General features: G+C 39.5%; 2 protein-coding genes across 2 annotated transcripts; one reads left to right on the forward strand and one right to left on the reverse strand.

Moving 5' to 3' along the window:
• Positions 1-1,510: 1,510 nt before the first annotated feature.
• Positions 1,511-8,082, reverse strand: nrbf2b (nuclear receptor binding factor 2b). Its single transcript, XM_017431864.3, has 5 exons — positions 7,938-8,082; positions 6,645-6,742; positions 6,015-6,099; positions 4,320-4,360; positions 1,511-3,479 (listed from the first exon to the last, which is right to left on the reverse strand). Exons 2-5 carry the CDS (start codon positions 6,735-6,737, stop codon positions 2,772-2,774), a joined length of 927 nt encoding a protein of 308 aa, XP_017287353.1. The 5' UTR covers positions 6,738-6,742; positions 7,938-8,082; the 3' UTR covers positions 1,511-2,771.
• On the forward strand, positions 7,177-14,843 carry LOC108245172 (NHL repeat-containing protein 3). The gene is made up of 3 exons (XM_017431863.3): positions 7,177-7,665; positions 10,170-10,372; positions 10,940-14,843. The coding sequence occupies exons 1-3, from the start codon at positions 7,407-7,409 to the stop codon at positions 11,525-11,527; spliced, it is 1,050 nt and encodes a 349-aa protein (XP_017287352.1). The 5' UTR covers positions 7,177-7,406; the 3' UTR covers positions 11,528-14,843.
• The last annotated feature ends 662 nt before the right edge of the window (positions 14,844-15,505 follow it).

A 15,505-nucleotide genomic window follows, 5' to 3' on the forward strand; every position in this document is an offset into this window, starting at 1 on the left:
TCTCTTTCTTACTGTTTATTCATTGTCACATGCTGTTTTTATTTTGTTTTCTAATTATGTAAAGCACCTTGAAATGCCTTGCTGCTGAAATGTGCTATACAAATAAAATTTGATTGATTGATATAAGCTGTGCAGCTGTAGGCTCAGGAACATCCAGCTGCTTGGAGATGGTCTTTTAGTCTTTACCATTAACAGGATGTCAATCATTTTTCTTTCTAAGTGCCTGAGACAACTCTGTCCTCAGCTTTCTGTGCTCCATGTTCAGTGTGGTACACTCCATACCAAACAGCCCTGTGACTACTTTCCCCCTCTTAAACAGGCAGACTGACTGATTACAGGACTGAAGACACCTGTGATGCTGTTAACAGGAACACCTTAGGTTAACATGTCCCTGTTGACAAATTAGTTTGTCTTTTCCAGGGGAGCCATCCTTATCGATAAGGCCAGTTTCATTAGTTGGTTTTTTAAATAAAATTCTGCTTAAATAAATTTAAATATGCCTGATTGTCATTAGTTGATTTTTAGTATTTTTTTCCCCTTTTATTACTTTTGTCAGTTGCAAAATATTTCAGTGACCTGTGTGGGTTTTTCTTTTTATAACGAAAGAGTATAAACAGATTTGTCTCTATCTGAAATGATGTAATTTTATATTTATGGCAATTTTAAGGTTTTTGAGATAATGTCCAAATAAATGGATGTAGAAATGTTGAGATTTCAGTTGTTTTAAAACAAGTCTTGCTCTGACTAGCTGTAAGAATTCATTTCTCTAAACTGAGGTTGTTCAAAGAGCTATGTACAACACGTAAGATACTAACTGTTCAAAAACTTTTAACAGAAGCTCACTTTAAAAGATCTGAACTACTCTTTAATAAGTCATTCAAATTGTTAGCATTTGGGGGAAGCAGCTTCATCGGTACCATTTAAGATGTATTCAGTTTTGTTATTTGAATGATCTGCACATACAAATTCATGTATTCACACATTCATGATTCAAGCCTTTACTTTATGTTTGCTACAAGAATCTTAAAATGCAGCCATGTAGTTTAGTTAATCTTACACGCCCCTGTGGCTCCTTCACATCTCGGCCTGTGTTGTTAGACGGTTGTGAAGGTGGAGTTGATTACTGACATTAAAGAAGCAGTTCATCCAGAAATGTTGCATTCACGTCTAACATTCACGCACGCACAGCATTCAGTGAGAGCTTCGATGAAAGTAGACGGCTCTAATGACGAGGCTCCCTTTAAGCCTTCTCTGTGTCACCAGTGAAGATCACCTGAAAGCTTGTGTGGCTCAGGTGTGTTCAACTAGTTTTGCTGAAACTTAAAAATCTGATTTGCCCTTCAGAAATGAAATTTACATGAATAATTCTATCACATTTCTGTGCTTTACATCATTTTTTTTCAACAATATTGTACAGACAAACAGAAAGAAAAGAAAGTCTTGATTTGTAAATCGTTAAATGCTGCTGGAGTTAAGAGGATGATTGTTGGCTGTTTCAAAACAACAGAAAACGGTTTTTTAAAATTTAATAAAAAATAATAAACATCCATTATGAGGGTAGTAATCACCACCAGAAGGCCAGCTCTTCTCACCACAACCTGAAAACTGCTCAGACGTGATTCAAGGAACACTGTAATAAACCTGATGTCCCTGAAGCACCTGAACGCCCCACCATCACCCAGGGGATTTAAATTTGCCTTTCCATCCCAAGTGGTTTTAATGTTTTGGCTTACTGATGTTTTAAAAGGGAAAGTTCAGATCTTTTAAAGTGAGTTTCTGTATAAACGTTATGAATAATTAATGTCCTACCTGTTGCAGATAGCGCTTAAATCTGACTGGACTGACGGGCTAACGGCTAGTCTTGAGTGGAGCCAATCTGAAAAAATTCAAACCTTTTCATTGCCATCAGTTTTGCAACAAGACGACAAGCAGGAGATAATGCTTTTGCCTGTCTGTTATCTCCTGAACCACTGGATGGATTTTAATAAAAGTCTCAGAAGGTAGTCACTGGATGTACATCTCCAACTGATTAACTTGGACTTCAATACAGATTTAGATGGCCGCCACAGCTAATCGACATTAACCAGCCAACACAAAAAAGGCTATAACTCAGTCAATTTTACAGATAAAATTTGATGTGCTGGTGGCTCAGTCACCCTCAACAAATACTCTGAGTGTTCTGTCTCATGAGATCACGTTATTTTTTTAAGGTTTCACCAAAAGAACAGCAGCTAGCTGGGGCACTTCCTGCAGGAATATCATATTTCTGCCAAAATAACCACGTAATGCAAACTGATGTAAAGGTTAATAAATAAGTTGCAAAATGACATCACAGTGACATTTTGAAATTGGAGGCGTTTTAAACTCCAATTTAAAGCTCCACTCTGATGAGTTGTGAACTCGTTCATCCACTCAGAAATAAAGTATTTCTTTAAACTGAGGTCGTTCAAAGAGCTATCTACAACAGGTTAGATATTAATTGTTCATAACCTTTACACAGGACCCCACACCTAAAGATCTGAAGTATCTTTTTAACAGAATTTTAAAATGTAAAGCTCCTTCATCTCTTACTCCTTTTGTAAGTCTGATTAAAGTTTAATTACAGAATCTAGTACAGATCTGAAATCAAGTAGAAGTCGTTTGTCAGTTCAAACCCGGTTTCAGTGTCCCGCAGTTTGGTATTTGAACTGAAGCTGAACTGCTTTAACTCATTTAATGATGATGATAACAAGGGTGGTGGTGCTGCATGTTTGCCTGTTCATTCCATCATTTCATCCCAGTTTGTCCCTGTCCAGCAGCTCCTGGAGCTCATTCTGGATGTCCTCCGGCAGCTCCAGGGGGGGCAGGTCATCCAGACACAGATCTTCCTGAGCTGGCATCTCCAGAGGGGGTAGCTGAGGGATTGCAATCTCCTTGCCTTTTCCAGTACTCTTCCTCTCGTGCCCGCTTCCTGTTCCCATAACACTCCCGGCCTGCGGGAGCACCCAGAGCTCCGAGCGCTCCACAAAGTCCGCTGCCTCTGAATGCAGCCGGGCGTTTTCCAAACGCAGCCGCTCATTCTCAGCTGACAGGCGCTGGTTCTCGTTCATCAAGTGGTCCACCAGGCGCCGCAGGTCCTCAATGGTGGTTTGTTGCTCCTCGAGGCGGGTTTTGTCATCTTTAGTGGTTTTCGATCCAGAGCACGGTGGAGTCAAAGGCTGGCAGCTTTGAGTCTGCCGGATCTGAAACTGATAAAGTAAGGTGTCGTATTCCCTCTCCTGGACCGCTCTGCTGGGTTCAGCTGAGAGGCCGCTCAGGACATGAACATGGGGCTGGTCTGGAGGCTGAGTTTCTGCAGGGATCCCGGTCCTGCTGAGAGGCTGGCCCAGGCTGGGTCGGGCCTTCGTTGCCTCACGTCGAGCTTCTCTCTTCCAGCGCTCTTGGATCAGCTGCTGCTGTTTGATGTGGCTGTCTCGCTGCAGCTCCATGGACAGATGAGCCTGCAGAAACAGCCTTCTTATTAAGGTCAATTTGTTCCAAAGACGAAATCTAACAAGGGCCAAAGTGAGCATTGCTCCATTTATTGTGATCATTTATGTACCAGATTTACACGAAGGGATGCAGTGTTTCCAACAGATAGTGTTGTGTTAAAATGAAGTTACCATCCATCCATTTATCTATATTTGCTTTAACCACGTTTCCTTTCTGGGTCGTGGAGGAGCTGGTGCCCATCTCCAGCAGTCACTGATTAATCGCAGGAACACAGAACCAATCAAAAGCTTCCAAAGCCACAACATCCTCATCATCTGGGCTTTCCCAAACTGTTTGAAGGCATGGTAATCTTAGTGTATGTAAACATGTGACTCTGAAGAAAGTAATAAATAATTCTACAAAAATGATATCTTATTTCTCTCTCTCATTATTCAGGCATTTAGCAAATATAAGTAATTTTGGGAATCCTAACTGACCTAAAACTTGAAAGGTTTAGTCTGATTTAATGTCAGGCAGTGAGAAATAATGGTGGTGTATCTTTGAGACAGTGTATGTAAACATCTGGTTCCAGCTGTCTATCCATGAAACCTAAAGAGGCACCTGTGGTTTCTAAGTTGGTAACTTTGAAAACAAAGACAGTAATGGCTGGAACATTAAACTCAAAGCTTGTAACTTATAATGGCAAATTATATATTTTTAATATATAATGAAGATTAAAACACTCTGGTTGGTTGAGTAAATTATTAAAAAAGGTATTTTTAGATGTACTGTTTCTTTTAACTTCTTATTCTTCACAAATAAAGAGGGATTGATAATATAAGAAGAAACTGAATGAGTGAGTTTCCCACCTGCTCACACTCTGTGGTCTTCATCGCCTCTGTAAGAAGATCTGGGAGAGAGACAGAGACAAAGAGCTGAGTAACTCAGGAGACAACAACTCATCTACAATACAGCCCGTTCTGTGAAGCATGAAGCTGAAAGTGTGAGAAATGCCCGTCATTAACCATTTCACAGGATGCACTGGCCTCTCCACTTGACCAGAGACAACACAGTTAAGATGAATTTTTCTACATTACAGAACCTTTAACTTATTTTGAGGCTTGAGAAAGCAAACAGGCCTCTATGAATGTTGCTATACTCTGTGTTGCTGAGGCCTCCCATGTTAAACCAGTAGTTTTGTAAAGAAACCTAGTATGTAAATAATGATAAAAAGACTAATTCAGCAGCTGATAGCTGGTATCAACAGCCTGTACACACTTTGGTAGGCAGTAGAGGGCACTGTTGCAGTCACAAATGTAATTTTTCTGCTTTTTTTTTTAAACCTGTTTGAACTAATATTATATTAAACAGTGACTTTTTGATCTTAGAGTGCTGCTGAGTTTATTTTCAGCTTTGGTAACTAAATAATTATAAATATTTGTGTTTAATTTGGACAGAACCATCAAATGTGACAAGCTGTGCAAAGGAAATGTTCTTGTTGTGATGCAAATAAACACTTTGGCAATATTTGGCAGAAAAGCAACACATGCTCAGAATAAAATGCTTTCTGAGAATCAGTGAGAGACAAACGGCCTGAGATGCCCTTTTCCAGCCTTTGTTGCTTTTTATTTTTGAAGCTTTTTATTTAAAAAGCTTCAAGTTCTGAGTCTTAGCTGGCAACAGCGGTAGTCACAGAGCAGAGTCAGGTAGTACGTGTGAAGTGGGGGAGCCTGATGTATATATTCTAACAATGCTGCTGTCATCCTGCTGGTGTCACAATGCTGATTCTTAATAAGTGTGCTTACATGGCGTATGGTACTAAGGGGCTGTGGTGGCTCGGTGCTCAGTGCCTTGGTCTTGTAATCCTGAGGTTGCAGGTTTGAGCCCAGGTTGCGGCAGGAAGGGCATCTGGCGTAAAACAATTGCCAAATTCTTCATGCGAGTTTGCTTGCTGCGGCAACCCCTGAATAAGGGACCAGCCAAAAGAACTTACTTACATCGCCTATGGTCCTAGTCTTCCTAGCTCTTACTAGTACTCCCTTGTAACTTTCCTACCCTTCAACCCAGTACATACTCAATATATGTAACCGGATCGGCACAAAACTTAACTTTATACAACCTATGCTTAATTTTTTCCACATTTTGATTCACATTAAAAATAAAATAAAATCCAAATACGCCAACATACAGAACAGCGACAGCAGCATTACGCTCTTGTTCTCATCTTACAGCAGCAAAATCTGCCCAGAATAGGTCACCCACCATGACACTGGACAAGATGTGCATTCTGAGACAACATTTTGAGAAAAATTCAGACAACAAAATATAAAAAGCAATCAACCGAGTCAACTTGATGCGTCGGTTCCAGCCACTTTGCTGACTCTCCTCTGACTTCTTCTCATGGGGACACCACAGAAATGATTGTTTATAGATATCATCTCTTACATTTATGCGACGTAATTATTCGCTGTGTAACTGCATGTCTCAGCTACACAGTAACAAGTAAAAAAGCTTCAAGTTTTGAAAAAATGTCACCCAAACCGTGGTGGGGTCATAAAGCATACCTGCTGCTTTTCCATGGCAGGAGATGGCCTCCTCGTACTTCCCAGCAGCCACCAAACGCTCTGCCTTCCTGCACTGCTGATGGGCCTGAATAAAAGTAGACGTGTTAAAATATCAGAACTGTTCACCCCACTGGTTCGTACACATCTTAAATTATTTGTATATCTCCTGCATCTTTGGTTGCATGTGAACAATGCAAGGAAAATTGTCTAAAAATACATTAAATAAATAATTCACCATGGTAGTAAAAATGTGGAACACAGCTGTTTCCAAGTAATATGTTGAGAACATAGGAAAAATAAAAAGTACAACTCTGTGTTGTGTTGATTCTATTAATTAGAAGCAACAAGAGAACAGGTTTATTCATCATTCAGAGCATTTAATGACAACCATGTTTTTTTCAATTTTGTTTGAATCTATTCTTGCCTTAAGCTTTTAGGCCAGCAGGGGGCTCTACTGAGCATTCAAAGCCTCGAGAGATGAACAATTTGTAAGCTCTTCGGCGCTTCAAGAAGCTTCATCTGATCATCACTGCTAGCCAACACAGCTACCCAATGAAGAACCGAGCTACAGGAACGTTAGCATGTTATCACAACACCCAGACAGGAGAACTTAAAAATAGGGGAACCTACCAGGTTCAGCGGGCTGTCCACGACTTCCATTGAGTCAGTTTTCCGGTGGTTTACGCTACATGAAATGTGTCGCTTTGTTTCGCGGACTGTCATTCGCTCTGCAATGAAAAAAATATATAAATTACACAGAAAAGGAGATAATTAGTGTCAATCTAGCACAGAGTCGGCTCTACTTCGCAGCCAGCTACACGAAAACGTCGTGACGTAACAGCTGCTCGTTTCATTGTATGCGCATGCGCCTTCCACAAGGGCTCGATGCAACCGGAAGATAAAAAAGTAAAAGTCTTCACAATAACATCGGTAAAGTTTTAATATATATATATATATATATATATATATATATATATATATATATATATATATATATATATATATATATATATATATATATGTTTAATAATAAAAAACAAGCTCTTAATTCATCATAATACACGTATATTACTTTAAACTGTCTTAAATCTCAGCCCTAAACTCGGATAAATGTAGCGACTTTTGTTTTATTGTGATAGTTTTGAACGGAAATAGTGTATCTTGTGACTTCAGTGTTTTTGTTGAACCTCGATTCCAAGTAAACACTGAATTTCACAAGATAACAACCGAACTAAAACCCTATCAGGTTTTCATTTGTTGGCGGGGACCTTCGCTAAATGAGCTAAGCTGTTGTGTCCTCCTCCGCTTTTGAAGCTGATATTTAGATTTAGCTGAAGTCGGCGGGTCTGAGTTTTAACACGTAGCACTTGACAGGTAGGTGCACCAACACTGATGTTGATAAAAGGAAGAGACCAGACGTGTTTAGTAGCTTTCAGTATGGGGTTGTTAGTCTTGTTTATGACGGTGCTGTACAGTAGCAGCAGCAACCAGCACCCCAGCAGGCCTAACTTTAGACCGGACTACCAGCTAGTAGGTAGACCCCTCTACAAACTGGACTTGAGCTGGCCCAGGAACCCGGAGCTCTTCACCGGAGAGGTGTTCTCCGTGGCTGTCAACCAGTACGCCGGGGTGGTGTATGTGGCACAGAGAGGTAAACATTTGTATTAAAGAAAAGACTCATTATGTTTGGTTCACCTTAAACTACCAGAAACGCCGTTTACGGGTCATAAAGATGTGCACTGAAGTAATTAAAGGGGAAATGAAAAGTGTTTTTGAAGCTAACATGAATCAAAAGAAAGTCATAAAAGGTGCTTGTTTTCAGAGGCTCTCAGTTTAAAAAAAATACACTTATTTCAGATTAATAATGAAAGATTTAAAAAAAAAATTATTCTCTTTGGCATTTAATTTTTGTAATTAACTTACCCAAAACTCCAACAGCTGAGTCATTCTTCAGCTTCAAGAAGTACAAAAAAGTCTGATGGATGTGGTTAGTTTGGCTGCTGAAATACAAACCTTCAATAAAGAACCACCGCCTCCAGCTGTCCGACTGGCACTGGAGCCTCCTACCCACACAATCAGTCCACTTCAGGATTTTAACTCAAAAACTCTTAAAAACAAGTCATTAAAGTTTTAAATCAGAGAAATAAACCACTGATTTGTTTTATGGTAGTGTTTAACTAACAGAAAAAAACATGAAAACTCGATATTTGATTTAATTTCCTCTTTAAAGGTTAATATTACAAGTGAGGCAAATAGAGAGGATGACGTCGCCACAAAGAATCAGACGAGAAATTAGTAGCATACCTCATGCAAAAATGCAGTACATACCTGTATGTTCAGTACATACAGGTATGTACTGAACATACAGGCCTGACGGCCTGAGATCAGTTTGTGATTCAGAGCAGTTTGTTCTTGATGAAAAAATATAGACAATCTATGTGTGATTAAACAAATGTCATAATCTGAAACTGCTGTTGATTTATTACTTTACTCTATTGAGAGTGCATAAACTATACTTTATTACCCTCAAGCATGCACACGTTCTTAACAAGTTAGCATCGATTTAGCATAAGGTTAACAATGTTAGCTCTCTTCTGACGGTATATTGACATGCAGTGTTGTGTATTGATGTCATGACAATGATCTGGGGGTAATCGGTTCTCACTATGCCATGTTCCCAACTCGATTGTTGGGCATGTTGCCTTGTTGGCCATGACGGTCCTTGTCCAGCTGAAGAGTTTTCACTTGTTTCTAGAGATCCAGCCGTTGGTTCATTTCATACTGGTATGGTTGTATATCCATTACTCCCGCAAAGATTTTGTGTACAAAAAAGGCTTCTTCTTCCATTTCCACTAATAAACAATGGCACGCTCTCTTGGTTCTTCAGCAATATTTTGGAGCCTGCCGGGGATCTGCATGTCATGAACCCAGGACGGCAACTTGGCCCCCCAAATCATCCTACTTTGGCATTTATTGAAAAAATAATAAAAACAAGTTATTTAAGTTTTAGGTCAGAGAGTTGGGTCCTTGGAATGTTTTGTAGAAGTGTTTTACTAAATGACATTCATGCAATGTCAACATTTTGAGATTTGATTTTAGTTCTCCTTTAAAGGTAAAGGACATGTATTTCAGACAAGTCTACTTCAGGAGAGACTTCTTTTTCTCTCAGCTGTTCCCTTTTCAGGGGTCGCCACAGCGAGTCATCGTCCTCCATCTAACTTTGTCTTGTGTGTCCTGTGTCCTCACTCCAACTACCTTCATGTCCTCTCTAACTTCATCCATATATCTCCTCTTTGTCTCTTTCCTGGCAGCTGTATCTCTAACATCCATCTACCAGTGGTGGGGCATCACGGCCAGCAAGGCCTTCTCTGCTGGCCTAACATAACCAGAAATCATGGTCATAATTATGATAAAGGTTAATTTAATTTTTAATTTACTTTCCCTAGATATCTAAAAGTATTCATATTCTCTTCATGTCATATTATGCTCCTTCCAGTGCTGTTGTTTTTAGGTTAGTTTTTATCCAATCAGAATTCAGCTACCTTATGTTGCCAGGCTGTATGAAATCTACCTGGGCCTTCAGAATCAACAATGCAGGCGTCTGTGCACTGTAAGTGAATGGGTAAATGCAGTTGATAGATAGTTGCGATAGCCAATCGGTAAGGCCCTCTAGCTAGCCTCACATTGAATGTGACATTTACGCGTCCTGTGATTGGATATGGATACTTACTAGTTTGAGCCACGGCAGTTATTTAGTTTTAACAGTAGTATACCAGATATGTTTTAATTGCTGATGTGGGTTTGTTAATTTTTTAAATGCACCGGATAATAGCCCATTTTGTACACAACTAAGGTGATGCAATGCCTTGTGCTTAAGTGTGATTTTAACTACTCTCCAGTCCCGATGTTATAAATGCTGGCATAATGAAAGGTATTTATTGACTAAGATGGACATCACTGAAGGCCTAAGTGTGAAATGCACCGCCCGTCACTGCCTTCTACCAATATACCCACTGTCCCTCCTCTGGACGTCCAAACCAGCTCAGTCTGGCCTCTCTAACTTTCTCTCCCAGTCGTTCAACCTGTGCTGTACCTCTCATGACCTGGTCCCTTCCTTGAAAATACACTCACCTTTTGACCTTTTCTTTCTTCTAGGCTATAATGTGCCAAAGGTGCTGGTGTTCTCCACAGATGGCGATTTTCTCATGTCTTGGAACACAACCACTCTGGAAATGCCTCATGGGATGTTTGTAGCAGATGCAGCATCAGACAATCCCAGCGTGTGGATTACAGATGTAGGGGACGGTCCTTATGGTCATTGCATCAAACAGTACACACCATCAGGCAAGCTGCTGCAGGTGAATGATTCTGATTTCTGGTTTCATTTTATGTTTGATGTTTTTGCCCATGTGTGTTTGTTGTACTAGCAAAATATCTCATGATACACTGGAACTGGAATTCTCCAAAAGTAATCTTGGATGTACATCTACAACTGAATAACTTTTGGAGTCAATCAAATTCTAGATGGCCTCTACATCTTATCATCAATAGCCAAAACAAAAATGGCTATAACTTTGTCAACTATACAGATCTTGAGCTTAAATTTGGTTTGGTAGTAGCTCAACATATTCTCTGTTAGCTAACACATTTCATGAGAAATCACAATATTGGATGAGATCATGCATGACATCATTCACAAAGTTTGACGAAAATGACTACATCTCGTCCCTTCTTAGATGATCTTAGTCTTAAACTCTAGGATGTAAAACGGCAGGCAATATGCATTCCTTTGAGGAGGGATAGGACTTTAATTTTAGAAACGGTTGATTCTGCAAGTCTAGTTTTCAAGTATTTACAATGCTGTTTTCTGTAGGGTCAGGTTGTTCTCTGTTGCTGGTTCTTGAACCTTTCCTTGCATGTGTCAGGTGCTGGGTACCCCAGGGAAAGCTGGTTCTGGGTTGGACCCTCTGCAGTTTGACCAACCAGCTGAGATTTTTGTCCACGACTCCGGGGAGCTCTACATCGTGGACGGTGATGGTGGGATGAACAACCGCCTCATCAAGCTCTCCAAAGAACAGAGAGTGTTATGGATGCATGCAGAGAAAGGACAAGGCCTGGCTCAGTTCTACATCCCCCACAGCGTGACGGTAGATACCGCTCAGAGAGTGTGGGTGGCCGACAGGGGCAACAAACGGATCCAAGTCTTCAACTCCATCACAGGGGACTGGCTGGGCACATGGGGGAGCTGCTTCTCGGAGGATGCCCCCTACTCGGTTCGTCTCACCCCGGACAAGAAATACTTTGTTGTCGTCCAACTCAACACCAATCAGATTTCTCTGCTGGATGCGCCGCCAGTGGGCTTGATCGGCCAGTGCAGCGTGGTCAGCGTGATCCAGCTGTCTGAGGACGTGAAGCCCCACCTGGTGGACCTGGATCTGACTGCTGGAGCTCTGTATGTAGCTGAAATTGGAGCACAGCAGGCTCAGAAGTTCATCCCCTTTAGTCTGGGTTAAAATCATGCTTGGGCTTAAACTCAAATATTTAAATGCTCAGAAACAATGAGTCTGCCAGTCTTATCTTAGTTATTACTGTTTATTATGACCTCCAGTACTGTAGACAGTAACATTTTTGTCCATGTCTTTGTGTACCAAATAATCTCTATATACCTGTTGGAGTCAACACTGTCTGTCTGTTAGCAAAATAGCTCACAAACCACTGAATGGATTTCAATGAATCTTTCAGGAAGTAATCATCTACAACTGATTTACTTTTGAAGTCAACTTAATTCATCATAGCCACCACATCCTATCAACCTTAGCCAATACAAAAATGGCTATAATGCAGTCAGTTTATCAGATATTTAGCTAAATCTTTGTATGGTAATAGCTGAGAGACGTTCACAACTCATACTCTGAGCGTGACATCTCAGTTCTACATGAGATCCCACAAAACGTCTACAACTCCATTCCTTATTATCATAAGATAATCTTAGTCTAAAACTCGTGCAATAAGGGGCTGATGTGCGTTCTTTCAAGCAAAGTTAGTCTCCTTTAAAATGTGCCAAGTTTTCAGCATCGATTATTAATCAGTTTCTAATCATAGGATTTTGAGGAAGAAAAAATGAAATGTTAGATCATCTTTGAGGGAAATAAAATGTCTCATTATACTTATATTAATGTTGTTTTAAACTGACAGCATATTTTGTGGCTGCTTGTAACGTGACATCAGGTGTTATTTTTTAATTGGTTGAAATGTTAAATCCTCAAGTTTTAATAAGGTCTGGAATAAAATTATTGTTGTAGTTTCATATCAATTCAGTGTAGCTGTTGGGCTGATGATAAAAAACCCTCCCATCTCATTCAGTCTGTGTTACAAACCCATAGCAAATTTTTTAAATTACCACTACGAGTTCAAAAACCAGGGCTGCCTGATAGTGAAGTGGTTACTTCTGTTACCTCACTGCAGGAAGATCTCTAGTTCAAATTTCAGCTGGACGTACTCTGCTTCCCTCCCAGTGTCAAAAAACATGAATGTTAGGGTAAAGGGATAGTTCAGATCTTATAAAGTGGAGCCTAATATCTTACCTGTTGTAGATAGGTTTTTGGGCAACCTTTGGAGAAAGAGGAGCTAATGGCTAGTCCGAATGGGACCAAGATTGAAGTGAACTGCTGCTGTCTTACCTTAGAGTCTGGAATTTGATTTTTAGTATTTTTCAGATCTGGATAGTGTGAAAAAAAGAAAACTGAGTAGGGACGATCACTAGTGTTTCCAGGCCCTATTACTTGTTGCATTTTCTAAAAAATATATAAATTTAAGTTTAAAAGTTGCTCAAACAAGCTGTTTATTTGAATTTATGTGTAATAAATATGAACACTTTTGGCTAATATACCACCAGGTATGGAGATCATTTTTGTTGTGAAATACCTTGTCTATTCTATTTGTAAGGTCATCAAGAAAAATGCAACTTTAACAATGTAGTCAACAAGTTCCTGTATAACAGCATAAATTAAGAAGGGAGGCAAAAATTTATTTCAAACAGCCCCTCATTTTGGTCTTGCTTGGACTCCCCGTTCGCTCTTCAGTCTGGCAGAATAAACTCTGTTTCTCCAAAGTGAGGTTGTTCAAAGGTAACAGGTAACATATTAGTTGTTCATAACTTTTCTGCAGAACCTTAAATGGCTACTCAAAGTGCTTTACAAGACATTCATACAGCACATCTTTACAAAGCTGATCTGAGTCTAATCAGTGCTTTAGATCACACTCATACACCAATGAGGCACATTGGAGGCAGTGAGGGTTCAGTGTTTTACCCAGGGACTCTTCAACATGTGACATACTGGTGGACTTGAACCTCCAACTCAATCATTGGAGGACAACTGCTCTAACCACTTATCCACAGTTACCCATTACTTACTACTTCAAAAGGTCTAAAATAAGACTTTACCTGGTGACCCTGAATTGACCTTGTGTTTGTCTGTGTTGGCCTTGGGATGGCCTGGTGACCTGCCCACCTCCCACTCTGACAGCTGAAACAGGCCCCCACCCTTCCCCCAGAAAAATGTTCAGCAAATGTTAAGTATATTGATACAAGTATATGTACAAAGAAAGAATTATCAATGTATATAACAAGAACAAAAAATACACTGTATATCAATTATGAGTGTACTTCATAAATATCGGAGTTCAACAGCAGTCATGGTGAAATATTTAAGGTGCCAATTTTTATTATTTCTTTAATCTGTTGTAATATCAAATACAGCCTGTTATGTACTCTGTACTTACAGGTACCAGATATTTACCAGGTACACACTTGGTACTTACAGGGTATGTACCAGATATGTTCAGTATTTACCTGCTATACAGTATACTGGTTATTTACTGGGTAAGTACCTGATACTTACAAGGTACTTACCAGGTATAAAGCTGGAACTTACAGGGCATGTAACAGGTACATATCGAGCTGTGTTAAAGATTGAGACCTTATTTTCAGAAAAAGAAAGTTCCACAGGTTTAGTTGTGTTCATTTTGTTTGTTTTCTGTAACTGATTGAATTTGTGTTGAAGGGTTTATCATTTTCTGCATTTTTTATTTGCCTTTTCTGTTACACGTTGCACTGCTTGAACACACCAGAGCCTTGATACATCTACGGGGGTTTCTTTTTTAGACACTTTAACTTATTCATGCTTCTCCTGGATGTGGGTTTGAGCAACTACACATTTGTTAAAAACCAAAAGTAAAATGTTTTGTGAACAGTATGTTTTATAAATTTGATCAATCCTAAAGCACATGCTTGTAATGTTATGAAAGGGAAAAAAACTCGACAGTGTACATCATGTTTCCTCTTAGTGCTGTAATCCTGTCTGCATTTTAATGTTACTGTGACCAATGTTCTGCACCTTTTTTTTTTTACCATTACAGCCATTGTGTTGTTGTGAGCGCTTTGCATCATACAATTATTTTTTTTCCTGATTATAACAAAATGTGTTTGTTTTTTTCATAGTCAATGGTTTGTTGGTATTTTAGGAAACTGTAATTGAACCTGAAATGAAACTTTATTCTGCTGACTGTTTTTTTTTTCTTCTGTTAAACAGCTTTATTTGTAAAGTAATCAGAGATATGATTAGATAAATAGTTGTTGTTTGGGATGTCCTAAAATGAGCATGTGATTGTGTTAAACCATATTCTGTGATTTAAATAATTGCTAATAATGTAAATTTATGGTTAAAAAACAGAATTAGATTATATTTCAGTTGTAAGATTTATGTATCAAACATTGTAAACATTCATAATGTGCTGAATAATTATATAAATAAAGTCAATGAAACTTAAGATCAACGGTAAATGCATGAATCATTACCATGTGTCATTAATAAACAAAAACTAAACCAAAGGAATTCAACAACTTGTAGAATCTCCTTTAGCAGCTATAACGCTCAGCTGTGGTTTTCTGTAGGATTTTATCAGTCTCTCACATGGTTGTAGAGGAATTTTGTCCCATTCTGCATTTGTTTCTGCTCAGCTCTCCTATTATCCCATCATAGCATGTCAGTCAGGTTAAGATCTGGACATTATCTGGACCACAGCAGCACCTTGATTCTTTTCTTTTTTTAACTGTTCGGTTGTAGATTAGTTACTGTGTTTGAGATCATTGTTCTGTTTCATCATGACCCTAGTTTGGTCCAAGCTTCAGCTGTCAGACAGATGGTCTCCTTTGGTCTACAAAGGAGTTCATGGACGACTCAGTGACCCCCGAGGAGGCCAGGTCCTGTGGCTGCAAAACAAGCCCAAACCATCACCCCTCCACCACCATGCTGACAGTTTGTATGAGGTGTTTGGTTTTCTTGGTGTTCACCAAATGTAGCCCTGTGCATTCTGGGTCAACATCTCTCCTTTGGTCTTGTGGTTCATTCAGATGAAACTTCCAAACAAACAATACTTGTTCAGCCTTTTTATGACCTTTAACCTGCTAACTGAGGCCTCGAGAGTCTGAG

This window comes from Kryptolebias marmoratus, linkage group LG2, assembly GCF_001649575.2.
Source record: "Kryptolebias marmoratus isolate JLee-2015 linkage group LG2, ASM164957v2, whole genome shotgun sequence".
Lineage (NCBI taxonomy): Eukaryota > Metazoa > Chordata > Actinopteri > Cyprinodontiformes > Rivulidae > Kryptolebias > Kryptolebias marmoratus.